Source organism: Erpetoichthys calabaricus, chromosome 4 (assembly GCF_900747795.2).
Source record: "Erpetoichthys calabaricus chromosome 4, fErpCal1.3, whole genome shotgun sequence".
NCBI lineage: Eukaryota > Metazoa > Chordata > Cladistia > Polypteriformes > Polypteridae > Erpetoichthys > Erpetoichthys calabaricus.
The window spans coordinates 187,447,256-187,467,327 of NC_041397.2; the positions used below are offsets into that span (position 1 = coordinate 187,447,256).

General features: G+C 35.9%; 1 protein-coding gene across 1 annotated transcript in view; it reads right to left on the reverse strand.

Moving 5' to 3' along the window:
- The window catches only part of LOC114651175 (von Willebrand factor A domain-containing protein 3B-like), a 257,875-nt gene that overhangs the window by 135,885 nt on the left and 101,918 nt on the right, over positions 1-20,072 (reverse strand). The window contains exons 15-20 of the mRNA XM_028801128.2: positions 19,717-19,899; positions 18,539-18,669; positions 15,242-15,432; positions 14,889-15,032; positions 13,965-14,022; positions 11,324-11,480 (exon numbers count right to left, since the gene is read on the reverse strand). Coding sequence (XP_028656961.1) covers positions 11,324-11,480; positions 13,965-14,022; positions 14,889-15,032; positions 15,242-15,432; positions 18,539-18,669; positions 19,717-19,899 — 864 coding nt within the window. The remainder of the gene's footprint in view (positions 1-11,323; positions 11,481-13,964; positions 14,023-14,888; positions 15,033-15,241; positions 15,433-18,538; positions 18,670-19,716; positions 19,900-20,072) is intronic.

The following is a 20,072-nucleotide window of genomic DNA, read 5'->3' on the forward strand; positions in this document are numbered from 1 at the left end:
GGTTTATGGAGTTAAGAGCTTTATTGTTAATATTCATATTGGATATCATAAATGTTGTAAGTTGCCTTGGATAAAGGCATCAGCCAAATAAGTAAATGCATGAAAAAAGGGAAAGGCAACCAAACCAGGTAATTGATGACTTGTGCATAATAAATCACATCTATAAGCCATTAATATAACATGCATTAACATGACAAACATATTCTATCTCAAAAGTGATAATTATTATTATTATTACTATTTGTAGTAGTAGTAGTTCATCTTTCAAGAAGTTCAGAGTTGCATATTTACACTAAAAAACTGTTTTGGCTTTTCTCCAGTTTATATCGGTTACCTGTTGTCACTCCCAGGGAACTTTATGACAGATCAGGAATATCTCAACCAAGTGTCACTTCATCATGGCCACTGGAGCATGGGTGTGGGTGTACATGCAAAAAACATAACATGTTTTTGCCAACATAAAAATTGTTTGGTTTTATTAATGTAATCAGAGCACTTTACTGCACTAATATTGCAATAAGGGCATCTAGTGAGAATGAAGCTGCTTTTGTTAACTGTAAGCAGTTACATTCCATTAGCGCAAAAGCAATCTGTGATGCCAATATACTGACAAACATTGTGGCCTAGAGGCCTGAGTCAACTCATAAATGATCCATTTATTTTGAGGTAATGTAGCTTTTACAAACATGATGGTACTCTACATGGTGGCTGGCTTCTTGGTAAGGTAACTAGCAGAATCCTCAGTTTTTCATATGGCCTGTGCTAGTGAGTGTAACAGCAATCATTTCACTGCATGTACCAAGTAATAGCGGCTACCCGCTCAGATGCTGGTGCCTTACGCCTTTCCCCAACCCCCTGAATACAGAGGTGAGGTGATATAATTCTGTACATGATGTTGTGTGGTCAGTTGAGGAGCGCAGCAAGATACTCTTGGATGGAGGTGAAAGGGTCTCAGTGTGTCAGGAGTAAGTCTGCTCTTCTAGCCAATGAAGTTCTTCAGCATCAGGACTGCGTGTTTGCATGCGTATGAGGCTGAATAACACAGCCCATGTATGGTTGTTTCAGGGTGGCAACCAGGTAGAGTTCAAGGCACATGATGATTGTGATTTATAAAGGTAAATTGCATAGAAATGTGCATACACCAGATTTTATAAATCAGATTTTTAAGGTGTATGCATTTTCCTGTTCTTTTAGTGTTCACATATTTTCAAACTCAAATCCATGCAAAGTTTTATAAATAAGCCTGTCCTTTACATTTGGGGCCTGGAGTGAGGTCTGCTTGTGAAACTGATGAGCAAAGTCCTGGTCAGGATTTTGATTATTTAGAAGACTCTCCATCCATTTTGTCAGCTTTGTTGCAGAAATCCCAGCACTGGATTACCTGTGCTATACTGTTACTACATGTGTGCTGAATTTCTTGTTTTGCCAATCCCAACTGAACAGAGCAGATGAACTAGGCAAGAGACAGTTAAGTATTTTTTTTTTCTAGTGATGGGAATAACTACAGTATATGTATATTTTTCTATAGGTCAGTCAGTCATCATCCAACCCGCTATACCCTAGCACAGGTAATCCCAGCCAACACAGGGCGCAAGGCAGGAAACAAACCCCAGGCAGGGTGCCAGCCCACTGTAGGGCGCACACACACACCCACATACCAAGCACACACTAAGGACAATTTAGGATCACCAATGCACCTAACCTGCATGTCCTTGGACTGTGGGAGGAAACCGGAGCACCTGGAGGAAACCCACACAGACACAGGGAGAACATGCAAACTTCACACAGGGAGGACGCAGGAAGCAAACCAAGGTCTCCTTACTGTGAGGCAGCAGCGCTACCACTGAACCTTGTCTATAGATTCAAAAAGAAAAAAAAAACTATAAAAATGTAAGCATGACCATGAGAGCAGAATGTGATTGTGTGAATATTGAAAGAATGAAGTGAAGTAAGCAAGCAGACATTTTTCAAAGTTGTATGAGCCATACAAAAATAAATTAATATTTTTGTGGAAACTATTTTTTAAATGTACTCAAGTAATATGTGTGCAATTTCAAGTCAAGTAGTAATTCACCCTACAGGAGTATTCTTAGTTTTAATGTGGACGTGTGAACATGTTATGTCTTCTTGGTCTGGTGCCCTATGAAACACAACTGCACACTGCCTGGCTTTTATAAAGTCACTACAGTCACTACAGTTTCTCAAAAAAAGTAACTGGATCAATAAAAGAAGTGGAAAAAAAAGTTCAACTTCAGTATTATGTATAATTTCATTCAGCTCTTTTATCCTAAAAATTATTGATCATGGTCAGGTACCACTTAAAAATAAAATAAAAACATTACCGTTTGAAGAAAACGACAGCATGTGGCATTCACACTAACTTGTGTAAAAAAGCTACTTACGTAGCACTTGCTTATTTAAAAAAAGCCCTAAATGAGTACAAGATTGACATAAAAGCTACAACAAATATTAGGAAAGTACAGTATTTGTCAATATGACAAAGTGTAACCACCTAAGAAAGATCAGATCTCAGCATTGTCCAGGCCTACTTTATACAATGGGAGGAAACTGATGCTGCAATACACATGACCAAACCCAAGGGACTGCACGTGGAGACCCAATGAATGTATTTCCTGTGACATGACACCCTGGCTGCCATCTTTAATGCCTGGTAAATAGCAAGAACACCAGCCAAGTGAAAGTAAAATGAAATGACAAAAAACAAAGAAGGTTGTATAATATGTCATCAATGTGCCAATTTAAAACCACGGAATGCTATTAAAATGTTTTCCCATCAAGCTTTTGCTCTCCTTCTAGTAGTAAAGGTAAAGGTGACATTTGGCTTGACTTCTCATGGCAGTAAAATACAGTACATTTAGTTTACAAATGAGCACTGAGATTCACCTTATACTTATAAATATAATGATGATACTGCACTGAAGGAGTTTTTAAAATCTGAAATTTCATTCAAATTTGAGGCAACTAATTTGTACAATCGCAGATATCCTGATTTAGAAGTGTAAAAGACAGTCATACAAATGAGAAAGAAAAAGAAATATTACCGCCATGTACTGTAGTACTGTAGTTAAATAAATAAAGAATTGCTTGAGTGGGTAAAGTTTGGCCGATTATCACAATATACTCTATGTGCCTTTGGGATGCAGAAGGAAATCCAAACATGGAGAGAGGATGTAAACTTTACAAAGGCAGTGCCAGGCTGAGCCTGCAACCCTCCTCTGGAGCAGCGAGGGCCACAGTACTGACAACTGTGCCACAATACTGACTAGTCAATTGAATATGATATTAACGTCCTGCTTCTCTATGAAGTCAGTTGTGACAATTAGTGACACTATATAAAATTACAGTAAGTTCTCATTCACTTTACAAAATTCCAGTGTGAATACTGATAGAATAAGAATCAAGAATTCTCCTGATGTCTCAATCATTCCGGGATAAGATTTTCATTTTTTTATACACCTTCCCGGGGGATGCCATTTCATTACAGGGTACAAGCACATTAACACTCATTAATACAAGGTTGTCAATTTTTGCCTTGCTTTATTGTTACCAAGAACATTTCTAAAAAGACTCAAGACTTACTAACAGACAAGTCTGTTCAAGGTGTACATATAATGTGTATGCCACCATAATATTTTGTGTTACTGATATTTGTTTTCATGTTGCCAATAAATAAAGTTTAGGAAGTATGCCATGATTATGAAATGCCACAAAGTGAAAATTTTCAATCAATCAGCTCAAGAAAAATATTTATTTCAGTATTTTGAATCAGAATTTGTTTTTAAATTCTGAAATATAATCATGCTGGCAAAAGCTCTCATAAAGGAATATATAAAGCACTGCTAGTACTGTTTTTGCAACAGTAGTGCCCCCTGGTGTAACAGTATAGTACTGCAGGAAACTACAACAGAAAAGGGAAACTAAAAAAATGGAGGATTTATACTATTTGTGCTTACTGACTAATATTTTGCTGTGGAAAAGCTGAGCCTAATCATTTTTTCAGCCACAGTAACAAAAAGGTAAAAGTTCTGAAATACCAGTATTAGTACAACAAAGTAGTCAGAGATTCCATTAGGTCTACTAATGTTAGCCTAGGTTTTTTAGCCAGCAGTGGGCATGCAATTTGCAATTAGAAACATTGTGACATAGTGAGCAATTGTTGTCCATATAGAGTTTGTACTGTCCCTGTATCTGTATGTGTTTTCCTTCCATATCCAAAAGATGTGCAGGTTAGGTTAACTGATTATTCCAAACTGGTTTTGTGAATGTGTGTGAGTGGGCCCTGTAATGGACCCAGAATAGGCTAGGCCCTCCGTTATCCTCAAATGGAATGAACAAGTTTGAAAATGTCATGTTATGTAATTAGCAATGCCATCCAATAATATACAACACTGTTAGTTTGTACACTTTTAGTACTGTCAGGAGTAAGTAATAGATCAAAAGTAATAGATAAGCAAAAAAGTCTAATAATTTACAAAACTGACAAATAAGTATTCCAAAACAATAGTGAGTAAAGAGTACAGACACCTCACTGCTAAAAAAGTCTGGTCTTGATGATGAGAAAGAGAACATTGTTCAGCCTCTCATTTACCTTTTCTGTCTAAAGCTCTTTAGCGCATTGTGGACTCCCAACTCAACAGTTCCGTAACTTGTATAAAACACATGGAAACCTTTCAATGTGGTTTCAGAGTACACCGCAGCTGTGAAACCTATGTCTGCTGTGAAACCTAAGTAATGATTTGCCTATGGCAGCAAAATCTGGGCTATTTAGTAGATTAATTCTGTTAAATCTTAGCATTTCATACTGGCAAGCATGACATTTTACTGTCCAGAAAGAAGAACATTTTGGGTATCTCTGGCGTTGCCCTCCAGTAGTTTAAGCCTATGTAACTGGACTGATAGGCAAGAGTGTGTTAGTCTTGGCAAAGGTAGGTCCACCTCAACACAAGTCACACAAGGAATTCGTCAGTGCTCTGTCCTTGGCCCTCTGCTGTTCTACATCTTCATGCTTCTCCTTGGCCCTATTATTCATAGCTTTGGACTGAGTTTTCATTTTTATGTGAATGATACTCAGATCTTTTTTAGTGTTAAAAGTGAAAGTTCACCAGAATTTCTCAGCTCACAGCTTGCCTCAGTGACCCGGAAGAAACATTAGGGTTAGACGTAGGGTTAGGCTTAGGATTATTAGGGACTATTTAAAATAAAACTGCAACAAAACCAAAGACACATTAATTGGCACTAAAGCTCATCTTAAGAAAATGAACTCCTTTTCTAGCACTCTTGGTGATGATATCATCAGACTTTCTTCTTCTGCTAGGAATCTTGATGTCATTTAGGATCCCACCCTTTCTTATTCTACCCACATTAATTACATTAAGAACATTTTTTACTACCCTCTTTGGAACATATCCCATGTTCGCTCATTCCTCTCCTTCTCTAATGCGGAGAAACTTGTTCATGCCCTTATCACATCCTGTATCGATTATTGTAACCCTCTACTGTCAGGTGTCACTTCAAATCTTCTATCACTGCTCCAATTGATTCAAACTCTGCCTCAAGAATGGACCAGCAGCAGTGAGCACATAACACCCATCCTGCTTTGTCTTCACTGGCTCCCGGTGTCTTACAGGATCTAATATAAAATTCTGTTACTACCTATAATGTTTTAAAAGGCTTTGCACAAAACTACATCAGTAACCTCCTTCATCTCCTTCATGCTCCAGTCTGTCCACTATGATCTACTGATTCTGGCAATTGTGATGGTCCGGGTTGGCTGCACACTCCCTAGTTGCTTCCGAGAGCCTTTTCAACACGTATACAACAGACAAGAAGAACACAAAGACTCTATATACTACATATAGGCCCCAATATTCAAACCCAGACAGAAACTAAATATAGTTAACTTGTCATATTTTGTATTCTATTCATATATGCTATGCTTGCATACTTAAAAGGAGGCAAGAGCCATCTATTGACATTAAAATTTATAGCAGTTTAATGCAAGCAGGACAAATTATAATCCTATATCTAACAAGGATAACAAATATGTTTTAACTGAGAAATATGACATAAAAAACAAAGAGTGGATAATTGTAATGACTCATTAAACTTTAATAAGTAGGTTGTCAAAAGTTTCAATCACAAATTGAAATTGAAAGGTATGATATCAATATTTAGTTAAATAAAATAAGCTATAGCTTTCTTACAGGAGACTCAATTAAAGAATAACTTAGGATGGAGAAATAATTAATATGGTCAGATATTTATTTCAATTGTGATAATAAAACCAAAGAAGTAAGAATGTTAATTTATAAACCAATCCCTTTTGTTTCCTATGTTATAATTTTTTATTAATATTACAGTAGAAGGAAAATCTAATTAAATCAGAGGAATTCTTATTAACATATAACTGTGATGATAATGAATTTATACATACTGTTTTTTGTTAATCACCAAAATGAGTAATCACAAAATTTTAATAACTAGAGAGTTCAAATATATAATTATTATTATTTTTTTTTAGGTTTTTATATGTAAAGAATTTCATTTTGTGAGTATTTCCTTTTTCGTTTCTATAAAGATGAAAATCTTCAAGCCCAGAAAGCCATCCACCAGAATTTTATTAAAAAACACTGTGTTAAATTAGGTCAACAATGCTACCTTTGTTTTTTTTTTTTTTTTTTTTTGCCAAAGAGAAAAATTTCCTACCAAAAAACTACTCAAGGAATCAGTTTCTTTTCTTCCAGAAGAAAAATAATTTTTTTTTAAAACATGCATCGTTACTGACCAATTTCCACACTGATGTTGAGACTGTAACTTAAGCTCTTGGAAATACAGTAGAGAAAGTGTTTTCTTCTACTATTTCAAAAACTGAACTGGCTAGTTAAAGGGTGGCATTTAGCATCAAATCTTCAATGTATTTACAGCATAGTATATACAGTAACTCGTAATGCAGCATCAGAGCTTCCTGATAGGAAGACCCTGGAATTTATTATATTCTAGGGTTGAAATTGCTAAACAGAAATTGAAACAAAGTACAGAAATGCAAGATCAATCCAACAACATTTTCTAAAAGAGCACAACAAGAATTGTAGTTGGGAACCTGGAATTCTTAAGCTACTGTATATTAACATAAATTAAAATTTACCAATCTTATAATACTGTATCTTCATCTAACAATAGCTATAAGAAATATTATTTTTAAAACGAACATTTTCTTATTTTATCTCTGTCAGTGTATTCAAATATATAACAAGAATTCTTATTTAAAAAATAGACTCTTTATTTTTTATTTATCTGGAAAACAAAGAAGCCATGCATAAAAAATGCAAATGCTTACTGCAGTGCATGGTATAAAGCAATCTAGTTTTCAATTCTTCTACTCATTTGTGAAACCATATATTATAAAATGGAAAGAAAGTATCAAATAGAAATTAACAGATTTGGTTATCTATGGTGAGGCCCACTAAGTAAGAGTCTAGTGGTTCAGTTATAATATAGTACCAGTGCAGGAGTTACATTCAGCGTGAAGATTGCACAAGACAAGATAATTCGATTTTTCAACCAATTTGAAGGTGCACAATATTTAATATATGCAATATATGCTGTAATGTGACTTTTTGGTACTTGTATACTGACAATATATTTGCATCTTGTGAATAACTCTGGTTCCAATATAAACTTTCATCAAAACATTTAATTTACTGGATTCAAGTCAGATACTTTGCTATAAGCAACCAGGTCAATTTTCTTCATCTCCTTCTTCTCTCACTATATACTATGATTACTAATGTTTTTAGCTGCAATAAAAATATAGGAGGTATCTGCAGACTTTCTAAGGAATGCCCCTCTGGATAAGCTGAAACAGTGTTTGTAACAGAATCCTTCAATTAGATTTTCAGATAATGAATTTAGGAAATCTTAAAATAAAATAAACTTTTTGTCAATTTGTACAAACATGGTCCATGTCACCCTCAAAACTGTATAACACATGGACCTCTCTCAACACAGACTCAAAAATGACACCAGGGGCCTCATGCATAACGGCGTGCGTAGAATTCACACTAAAACATGGTGTACGGACAAAAGCGGAAATGTTCTTACGCACAAAAAAATCCATATGCATAAACCTCTGCGTTTGCCAACTTCCACGTTCTTCCACTCCATAAATCCCGGGCAGCGTGAAAAGTAATGCACATGCACATGCCTGCTGCCACTCCCCAAACTCCTCCCAGAATTACACCTCTTTGAATATGCACATCAATATAAATAGCCCTTAAGCTCAGCGTTCTGTGAAAAAGCAATGGCAAAAGCATGGGGGAAAATACAAGAATTTCAGTGAATACCAAGTGAAGACAAGGAAACACTTACTATTTGTTGGTTTAAACAGTGGTATAAACAACAAAAGGAAGTTGATCAAGTGACATAGAGTGTCAGAGAAACTCGAAAGCTCAAGTTCACAAAGTCGCACAGTGCCCAAAATAAAAAAGACGTTGTCAGATATCAAAGTCGCCGCCAAAAGGTGAGTCGTAGCCCACCGTCTGAGAGTCATATGAAAGTTTAATAGGGTACAGAGAAAAGAAAAAAAAATAGGGACACAGTGGGAAAAAAGCTCGAAATGTCAACTTTAATCTCGAAAATTTCCACTTTAATCACGTAGTTTATTTTGTCATTAAAGTAGAACATCATAAACTTCATCTTAAAATCATTTAATTTACTAGTTTCTCAAATCCCATCATAACTAAAATAGCATGTCAAATGCTTTGTTTTGTATGTGTCCTTCTATGTGCTCTATGTGTGTGAATTAATACGTGCTTCTTAAACGGGCTCTCTTCCTCCGACAGGACACAGAATCCATTACATTCATGATATTACAGCTCTCTGAATAATTTAAATACTGAGATGTATACTTGATATCATTTTCATGATGATAGGATTTAAAGCATGTTATTAAACATGGGAACAGGGTAGCGCAGTGATAGCGACGAGCTGGTGCCCGGTCCACAGATCGTTCATGCCTCACGCAAGATGCTTGCTGCGCTGTGCGTGACCTTCGATGAAATTATTTATTGCAGCAGTACTGTCTCTTTCAAACGTACTAACCCCCAATTCCCGTCCTTCCTTTTCTTTCTTCAAATACCCAATCACCACACAATCAGCACTGTAATAGACGTTAAGCCATCTGTAAGCTGAGAAAGCCGATTCTTCAAAACTTTTAAGGAGCATTGAAATATCTTCGTAGTACATGTTTAATTATTCTATCTATCTATCCTTCCAGTGTTGCGCCAGCCCCAGTAAGAATACAGCACGAGGCAGGAACAATCCATGAATGGAGTGCCAGCTCCTTGCTAGCGCTGCAACACCGTGTCCTCACATATTTAATTATTAACAATATAGATTATTTAAATGAAGTTAAAGTTTTATCTGTATAATATAATAAACATTTTGCTGCATTTCATCTTAAAAATGATATCGTTATTATATGTAAAAACACGCTTTATAAAATGGCGCAAGTTGTGCAATATTATAACTGTATCGCAAGTTTACAGTGAGGTAATTGTACTTGTAAGTACAAACAGCTCTACAAGGAGCACTTGATGGATTGATTGAGTGCATTTATAGTTCTTGGGATGAAATTGTTTCTGAACCGCGAGGTCAGTGCAGGAAAGGCTCTGAAGCGTTTGTCGCATAAGAGCAGTTCAAATAGGCAGCATGGCTGAAGCAGCATGTGCTAGATGCTGTATACCGATAATTCTCTTTCCAATCAGCTGTTGTATTGTAGAGCTGTGATTCCACACTCAGATACAGCAATATAAATACTCCGAGTGGTGCAGTGAGAGTAATATGGAAAAAGATGATCCGCTGTGGCAACCCCTAATGGGAGCAGCTGAAAGAATAAGAAGAAGGTGCAGTGAGAGTAACAACGCTAAAGCAGCTATGGTATTTGGAATAGTTTGGCTATTCTGTGGACCATTATATTGTTACAGGTTAATTTCAATCAGATGCCTTAAACTAATAAACAATATGCAGTTAATTTCAGTGTATATAATAAAACCCTGTGAGGGATGTGGATTTAAAAAAGAAAGGGAAACCACACTGGAACAAAGGCACTGCTTTGATGCTGGGTGTCGCCAGTTTGCAAAACCGAGCAGAGAACTTGCGTACGCCAGGGTTTGAGATACCATGAAAATGTGCATGGCTTTACACCAAGTTTAGGTTTTATACATCGCGATTTGAGCATGGAAATGGGAGTACGCAACATTTTTCTGTGTACACGCCGTTTATACATGCGGCCCTAGGTCATGATGTTACTTTTTAGAGACCTGCTTCATGCTTCACATTTTGGAAATATCCCCTGCTTAGTCCTTATTGGTATTACAAGACCTTATTAGTTCTGTGTTGTTTAACAATAAGAATCCTAACATACTTACTATGGTGCAATTTGAACAGGATGTCCTATTTTACTTAATTAAAAAAGGATTCATTCACATTCCGAGGAACAATTCAGAAGTTTTTTAGAATCTGCTAGACATTCATCAATGTTGCCCTCAATTAACAGAACATGTTAAACCTTTGCTAACCTTTTGGGTATACAAGTGATCACTTCACCTGAATTTTTTTTCTTTGTTTATCATTTAGAAGAGAAAGGGATGGCATATTGAATCTAATTTGAAGGAGATGCAGTACTGTATGACTTACTGATTTTTGATCTGTTCACTGTAATGAAATCCTTATAAACAACGGAATACAAATAAAAAAGAAAATGTCAGTTTTAGTAAGGACATTACTATTCATTTTCCTCAATATAGCAATTTCAAAAATATCTACAATTCATAGTTATTAACCATTAAATAAAAGAATATATCAAAATTCATAACAGAAAACCATGTAGCAAGACTGGTTCCTGCCTTACACCCCATGCAGCTATGAAAACCTCCAGCCCCTTTGTGACCCTAAATTAGATTTAATGGGTTTGAGAACTCAGTGAAGAGTGCCATACAAAAGCAAACTGAATTAAACAATACAAAATTCCAAGCTACCCTGAAAAAGAATAAAGCAAGCAAGAATATATGCACATAGATGGACCAACACCAAAGCAAAATGAATGGATTACAAAATGAAATAATAGAAAAGACTGTGTGCAAGAACAAATATATGTATTTAATTTTAAAACTCCCTAAAATCTCCTGACATTAGATTTCTGTTACATACTGTACAAATGCTGTACAAAAAATGTTAAAAATACTGTGCATATGCGCTTATATAAAAGGGTAAAATGTTACCTCTGTCTTTACAGATACTGTACCTCATCAAACACTTTGGAGCAGACATGTTTGTCTAATACTGGGACATATTTTGCCTTCTGTAGCACAACTGTTGGAGCTAATGCATCCAGGATGGTTAACCTCTTGGCCACCAAACTATTGGCTTTAAGCCATCTAGAAGAAGACAACTCCAAGGAGCTGAAAGACAACAACATATGTATGTTATGTACTATATGTTATTTGTTGAAGTGAATACTGTAAAACTTATACAAGAATAAATGAGTGAAGATTTTTTTTAGCATCCTAATTTTCACAATTGTAAATACTGAAAAAAATTTGTATAATTTAATTCATGTATGGAACAGCTACCCCTATGATCACAATGTCAAATTCCTGTCTCAAAGTTACCATCAAATCATTGGAATTTCCATGTTTTTGTGAAAGGGGCATCAAGCACAAGGACATAAATAATTTATTATTTTTGTGCATTTCACGAAGTTACAATGTTCAGAATATTTATATTAGTATTATTAAAATTTCAACATAATTCTCATATGTTCAAAATGTTCATCCATCACTTCCTTCTCAAACCTGCTCTGATCCAAGGGATACGGGGTAGGGATCAAGGACCAGTCCAGAAGCATGGCAGGTCCAAGGCAGGAATCAGCCTAGACAGGGTCACATCCCATCACTTGTCACACACACACACAAACACACATGCATAGTCATACACATATGAGCCGAACCTATGATCGATTTGATGTGAGAAGAGGAATACCGACATACAATATACTTAGTGAGACTATGCAAACTCCACATTGACAAAGATTGAGAATCCAGACCAGCCTACTGGACTTGGGAGGAAGCAATGCTATCCACTGCATTGCCAGACCACCTGAATTATGCCATATCCATTTCTGTTCATATACTTCATGCAATAATTTGTTTAAACTCCAAATATGTCTAGACATCTAGAAGATCTTACTAAGAAATTTTGTTATCTTTAAAGTAGCCAGGACCGCAGAGTGATTGACATCATCATAAAATACTTTCTGAAAAATTACAGCAATAGATGTTTACCCCAAAAAATATTGGAGCTTAAAGGGTGGTAGTTTTAGAATCTTATTGTAGAACATCATTATCTACAAGCTTTCAAATCTTCTGCACAAGTGTATGCATCATCTTTGGTAGGAATAAAGGTTACTTTACTTCAGTTGGAAATGTTAACACTCTCCTTATTAATGCTAAGGAGTAACAAAAAGGAATACAAATGGACAGGTTAAGGGCACTGGCGGGTCATTATGGAAACTTCTCTTAAACTCTGCTAAAAATGTATTCACTTCTATATGCGTTCATGCAAAATGCTATGACATAGCAAGTGAAAATGTTATTTTATCTTGGTAGGTAATTCACTTTTTAATTGTATAGGAGAAATGAAAACGTAACATTTTTATTTTATTCATTCACTTAATCCACTGAACCTTCGTAATCACATTTTAGGATCAAGAAAAAGAAAGAGCACTAGTCCATCACAGTTTTTTCTTTTTTTTTTCTTTAAGAGATAAAATGAAAAAAAATTGTGCATACGTAAATTGTCTCTGGGTTAATCAAGTATGTAGATAAAGGTGATTTAAGTAATCATAGCAGCAATTCCTTGTTTGTGTGACCATTATTGGCCACAAGAGTTTTCTACGTCAGGAAAAACAGGTCAATAATTAAGGAAAGGGTTAGAATGAAAACCTGCAGCCACTGGGGCCCTCCAGGACTGGAGTTGGGGACTCTGATGTAGAGAACTCTTGTGGCCAAAACTGGTCACACAAAGAAGGAATTGCTGCTAGGATTACTTAATTCACCTTTATAAACTTTTCTTCTTGGAAACTTTCTCTTTATTGCAAAGTGGATTATAAATTACTGTTTGGCAAGTATGGTTCAAAACATGGTTCAAAATCAACACTTAATTTAAAAAGACTGCACTGTGGCACAGTGGTTATTTCCATATTCAAAACACATACACCTTAGGTTAACTGGCAACTCTGACTTGGCCCAGTGTGAGTTCTTGTGGTGGTGGGTCTGTCTGGTTTTGTGTGTGTGTGTACATTGATGGTCTGGTATCCCATATAAAGTTGGTTTTTGCTTTTTTCCTGAGGCTACCAAGATAGGCACCAACTACTCCCAGCCTTAATCTTAATAAGGAGCACTGGAATGGACATGTATATATTTAAATAAAAGGACAATTAGTATAATAACATACTTAGCATAATAATACATAATAATAAACATAATGTTCCTGAAAACAATGAAGGATTTTTTTCAATTGCATCATTCCACGTAAACATTGTTATCAATGCAGTATATTCTTTATTAGAAAACGAATGCTAAAATACTTTTCCCTTCATATAATGCTGAATAAAGTTATTAAAACATTAAAAGTCATAAATTAGATTTGCTCATTGTACGGAGTAGAAAGTCATATATGGTGTGCACACATACATCAAGATTTTATTATAAACATTAAATCCATAATAAATAATAAAATTCCAATATTTATTACCTATAGCAGGCATAGCATCTGAGTGCAAAAATTACTAGATAATACAAAATAGACTTTCCATGCATACTTCAAAGTAGAGGCCATTCATATAAAATATACACTACAGGCAAAAGAAAAATAAAATAACTTACTGTTTAGATTCTCTTTTTGCTTTCTTTATTGTTTTTCTTTTACCATCTAAATTTAATTCTGCAATTAGAAATGTTGTACTCAGTTAAACAAACTATTTTGAAAGAATAATCCCACACCTACATGACTAAATTATCAAAATTAACAGAAACAGACAACTGAAGAAGCTACACACAGGAAAAGCTGCAAGACCAGACAGAGTCAGTCCTCGAGTTCTTAAGGCCTGTGCTGACCCACTTTGTGGTGCTCTCTGTCATTTGTTCAGTCTCTTTCCCAAGGCTCTAGAAAGTCCTGCTGCTGTGGAAAATATCCTGCAGTGTTCCTGTTCCAAAGAAGGCAGGCGCCTCTTCACCTAATGACTATAGTACAGTAGCACCTATGTCTCACACCATGAAGACCTTTGAGAGGCTGGTCTTGGACTATATGAGTCCTCTTGTGGTAGACCACCTGAGCCCACAGCACTTTGCCTGTCAGATAAAGATTGGAGTGGAGGATGCAATTATCTCTCTGCTCCACAAGGCTTATTCTCACCTGGAAAAAGCTGGTATTTCATCTGTTAGAAAAAATGTTAAAAAATGCCTGTACTTCCTTAGACATCTCAGTAAAACTCCTGACAAACTAATACAAGTGTCCAGTGCAGTCCAACCTTACTGGCTGTGTAATATCCTGAAATAGCACCTGATTGATTCAAGACCGTAAAGCACTACAGACGGCTGTGAAAGCGGCACAGAATATTATTTTCACTTATCCACCTTCTGTTCAGGAGATATACAAGATTCTGTGCCTTAGAAAATCAAACATGATTATTAAAGATCTCTGCCATCCTGCACAGTCACTGTCCTCGTTCCTCACTACTGGAAAATGGTATGAGACTATTCAGCTGCAGTATGGTTATGCAAGCCGTGTATTTTAACCATAAAACGTACCAGTTATAACTTCATGTTTTTTAGAAAAATTATCTTCAAAAACCTCTTCAGTTTCAGGCAATAACCAGTTTTCACGAGTAGTACTTCTGTCCGTAATTTTCACACCATTTCTTATAAATCCTAATAATGTGGACCTTGTGTGAGCTGAAATGACAGAGAAGATATCATAGAAAAATTAAACAATGTAGCTAAGAGCTAAACTGTCCTAATAGCTCATCATCATTTTTTAAAAAGCCAACAGTATCTCTGTTTATGTGTCTTGGTAGACTGTTTTAGATTCTCTGGTCCCAAAATTGAGCTGTATCTTAATTCATCATAAAATAATGTTACTTCCAATGATATTTAACACCCACCAGTATGTTTAATCTTCTGTCTCTGTAGATCCTTTAACTTCACATCAGCAGGTCTAAGATCACGAAACCCATCCTTATGGTGACGATAAAATGTATGACTCCAACTAGTGGCAGATAAAGGCCTTTTCTCAAGTCTGATGTCCTTTATTTTTCTCTGAACAACTGATGCACTAAGGGCTCTTGAATGGATTCTAATTAGACATAATAACATAAAAAAAAAGATTGAGGTACCAATGTCTTATGCAGATACTTTTTCAATGTTGTTAAAGGGTACCATTTCAACTACTGTACATGACTCGAAAACTTATTTCTGAACCCTGTGACGATTTTGGCAATGAAATGCTTGTTGACTTCAGTCTTAATATTCACCAATGTCCTCAAGAATTAGCTTTAGGTTCCCATGCAACCTTCTCTGCTCAAGACTAAAGAGGTTTAAAGAAATACTCCACCCAAAACTGATATTTTGTATATGTTACTTACCATGTGTTTTGTACTGATGAGAAAAAAGGAAATAAACATTTATAATACAAGGCAATTGTGACAAATGCTGTACAATGGCAAATGACATGAAACAAAGCCCATTGGAAAAAAAATACAAGTCAGTTATCCAGTCATATGCTCAAAATGTGTAAACCATGTGCATTGTCTGCTAAACTATTGTTAGAATAGACACTTTCGGAAAAAAACAGTCATCATAAAAAGGAAACATAATTCACATGCGATTAAGGTTGTGAATTGAAGACAGGACTCTTGACCAATGAATGAGGGTTAAGGCAGATTATGAATAATGTCTCTTCACTTATATTCAATGGTTTTTGCAATACAATATGTTAAATTAACAAACACCAAAGAGCTCGGTTTCCCAGTTAAGCACATATCCATCTAACATCATGCCAAAACCTCGGATTTATAATTCTAATTTAAAAAATAACAATACATGCTTATCTGAAATTAAATTTAAGATCCTTATTTCCACTTCTCCAATGCTCACAAGTAACAATTAGATGTAGATCATCACTATCACCACTACTTTAACAGCCTTTTTCCAGGTTTACCAGATTAGCCAACTCCCCCTTAAATCTTTTTCCACTAATCTCTGTGGTTCTAGACAACATAATTATAGAAGCATACTGAAATTAAAAAATATGTGAGTAAAATGTTAGTATATACAGTGAGAACAATCAATAAAAAATACAGTGTCAATATATACAAGTAAGTGAAAATTTAAAAATGTGAATATCTTTATGATAACAGGTGTAATAATGGATGACACAAAAAACTGCTTATTGAACTGTCCTTAAAAATTACATAATGAGGTTAAGGTAACCAAGTCCCAAACAGGTGGAAAATGGAGTGGCTCGTCAGATTGTGGTGCTAAATAGTGGAAAGTCCACGGAAGAGAGCAGCTTCTCAATCACACCCAATTATTTATTTAAAACACCCATTTTTCTGAGTCGTGGTCCCGTTGTACTACAGTATCCCCTGGCTGTTCCACCAAATCTACTGATATAGTCTACCTGGAAATGCAAGCATGTGCTACAATGGGCATATTCATTATAATATCTGTTTAATCATCCCACTGTTAATTGCTAATTCAGTGTAGGATTACAAACTAATAACATAAAGACAATACTACATACAACATACAGGTTTAAGTAATACTATATATAGTAATAGCATAAACTGGGATCCTTACCCAGCCAGGAGGCTACTGAAATGGAAAGACTTGGGGAAATGAGGATTGCTGAATATTCTCTCCCCCAATATGCTAGGTGGCAGCCTCCCTGGTGTACAATTCCTACACAGAAGCCTGCAGGGCATGCTGGGAACTGTAGTCCCATAGGTCAACCCTGCTGTGTTCCATGGGGGCCGCCAATGGGAGCTGAAGGGACTCCCAATTAACCCAGATGTACTTCCGTCTGTCTATATCCTGGCAGTACTACCAGTACTACACTTTATATATATATATATATATATATATATATATATATATATATATATATATATGGGGTGCGATTCACGCTAGCCACTTCATGTCTCTCCCGCTCATGTTGTGAAGGGGGGGCTGAACGCACGCTAAGGAGAGGCGGACGGATCAGCTGCTGGCTGTTGTGGTGTAGCGGGTCCACAGCTCTTGTCAAAAAGGCCACTTTTTAAATAAATAATCACCGCACTCGCGGCTTAGAAAGGGGGCGTGGTAGTGTGGCGGAAGCGGTTCCCGGGGGAATTCGTGATGCAGGCGGTCCTCACTTAAGTGCACAGGTGAGGAGTCATCCGCATCCGTAATTGGCGCCAGGAGCTGCTAATTGCCACATATAACAAGGGACACAAAAACAATCCTGGGACGCGACATGACTTTTTCAGAGAGATACTTTCATGTCCTGCAAGACGAGACTTTGTGCCAAGAGATTTAACCATGCCTGGGGCCGGAAATAAAAGACAAAGAGTAGATGATGAAATAGAACGTCATAAAGAGGTTTAAAAATGCCCAAAATTGGATCCAAAAATTACTTGGGCATAACAAGGGGGCCTATGTTTGGTGAACAGCCAACACAGCTTACCACTAACAAAACCTCATTTCTATCATTGAGCATGGCAGTGCCAGTCTCCTTGTATGGATTTTTCTTACTTTGACTCTGAGAAAGTTGACATCCTTGAGGGAATCATTAATACTAAACTATGCTGAGAAATTAAATGTGGGTCCAAAGTGTGTGTTCAGCAACACAATGATCCTAAGCTTTCAAGTAAGTCCACTATAGAATGGCTTAGGATGAAGAGATTCTAACTAAGCCATAGCACTGACCTGAATCTCGCTGAAGTGCTGTGGCTGGACCTGAAGGGGTTGAACTTGCATCAAACTTCACAGAGCTGGTAGAACTTCACAAACTGAAGATGGAGAAATCCCACCAACAAAATGTCAGACACTGATTGTTGGTGGTAAGAGTTGAAATAGTTGCTGCTAACGGACGGATCACAAGCGATGGAATGTGAAAGGTTCATTTACTTTTGCACAAAAGGGTTGCTGGTGACTTGTTAAATCGCACGATTTAACAATCTGTGAGCTCAAATCTCATTTTATGTGTGTGAAATATTTAGTTAGTATATTTATTCTATTTATTATGATTTCATGTTCATATGAAGGTTTACACAATTCCCAGTATGGCATATGTTTTGGAATATCTTGTTTTTCTCTAGAACTTTTTTATATCTTTGTCTATCCAAAAAATAAAATATTTTTAGACTCCACAACTGATCTAAACTCGTGATTAACATTTAAGTTGTTCAAATAAACTATACCTTTTTTGAATGAGTTCATTTCCATTATGATACCAGTCGAGCATGACACACTCTGCACGAAGTTTGAGAGCCCTCTGTAGATCTTGCTTTGCATGGTGAATTTCTGTCTGTAGTAAATCTTTATCTTCACTCTGAAAGACAACATGAGATGTTTACTCCAATGAAAGAAGTAACCTAAAATGACACAATGGGGCCTTACAATACACAATTTTTATGTTTTTTAAAATATACAATTTTTTAATACATTGTAAAAATACATTTTATGAATTACAACTCCACCATTGGCCTGCAAGATAATTAAGATAAGATAAAGAAAATGTACAGAAATGTACTTACTGTACACATTACCTTTACATTTAAACTCCAATCTGTCTTTATAGCAAATATCCAAAATAATGTGTGCATTCATTGCACGGAATGGTTTTACAACAAGTTTCATTGTGCACTGTTCATTTTTTATGTCTTGAAAGTTTGAAACATAGAACAGAAAATTTGCATATAAGTGGAAAAACAGTTTTAAAATCTGAAGACTAAAATATTTAATAAATGTTTTGGAATGCAAGGTGTAATAAGACACAGGAGGATGGTCAATAGGTTAGCTACCAAGGAAAAAGCTTACTGATGCACCACAGTAAAGCCAGCAAAAAAAGATTGAAATATAAATTTTACATTTCATCTGATTGAAGCATTAGATAAAAAAAAATCAAAGCATATGCTTCAAAATGTGCTTTACTCCATTTATGGGAAGCTAATCAAGTAGAAACATCCACCTTAATAAAAGGACAAGTGTTTGTGTGCATGTCTGTGTATCCGTGTGTCCATCTGGTTTTTATGTCTCTTGTTATATGCCATTTGGCCTGGGATATGTAAAAACAAAGCTAATGCTTGTCATTTCATTGCAGTGAAAAATACAATGCATTTTATTACAAAATTCATTCCAGAAGATGGTGCACTGTAGATGTTAATGCTAAATTCACTGAGGTGTAGACTGATTACAACCCCTCATAGAAAGGTAGCACAGATAGTGCTATAAAATGTATAAGTGGAAAATTTGTTTAGGGAAAATGTGCTAACTACACGAGTCTGCATAAGAAGTAATTTTTCGAAGAAGATATGCTTTTTCTTTGGAAGTAGGGAAGTTAAGACAAAATTAATATTTATGATGATATAAATCTTACCACAAATGGCTGAGGTGATCCAGCTTCTCTTTTATCGCAGCTGTAGCAATGGTACCTTCCCCCTGTCGCTTGGGACATCTCGTATAGGAATGTGTTGGCATCCAGATCATCACAATTAAATGAGATGGTGTGAATAGGAACTTCTGGACGCAGCTCAGTCTCAGTCAAAATCATCTCAAGAGGCTTTTGTTTGCAGTAACATGAAATGAAAAGTTAATAAACAACATATTTATACAGGCTCACTTCTGAGAGTGTAAATATTTTGGATTTTGAATTCATGTCAGTTCCTATATAGTTTAAAGCATGCAGAGAATCCCATTAAATTACTTGCAAACTACTCAGTGGAAATCTTTTAA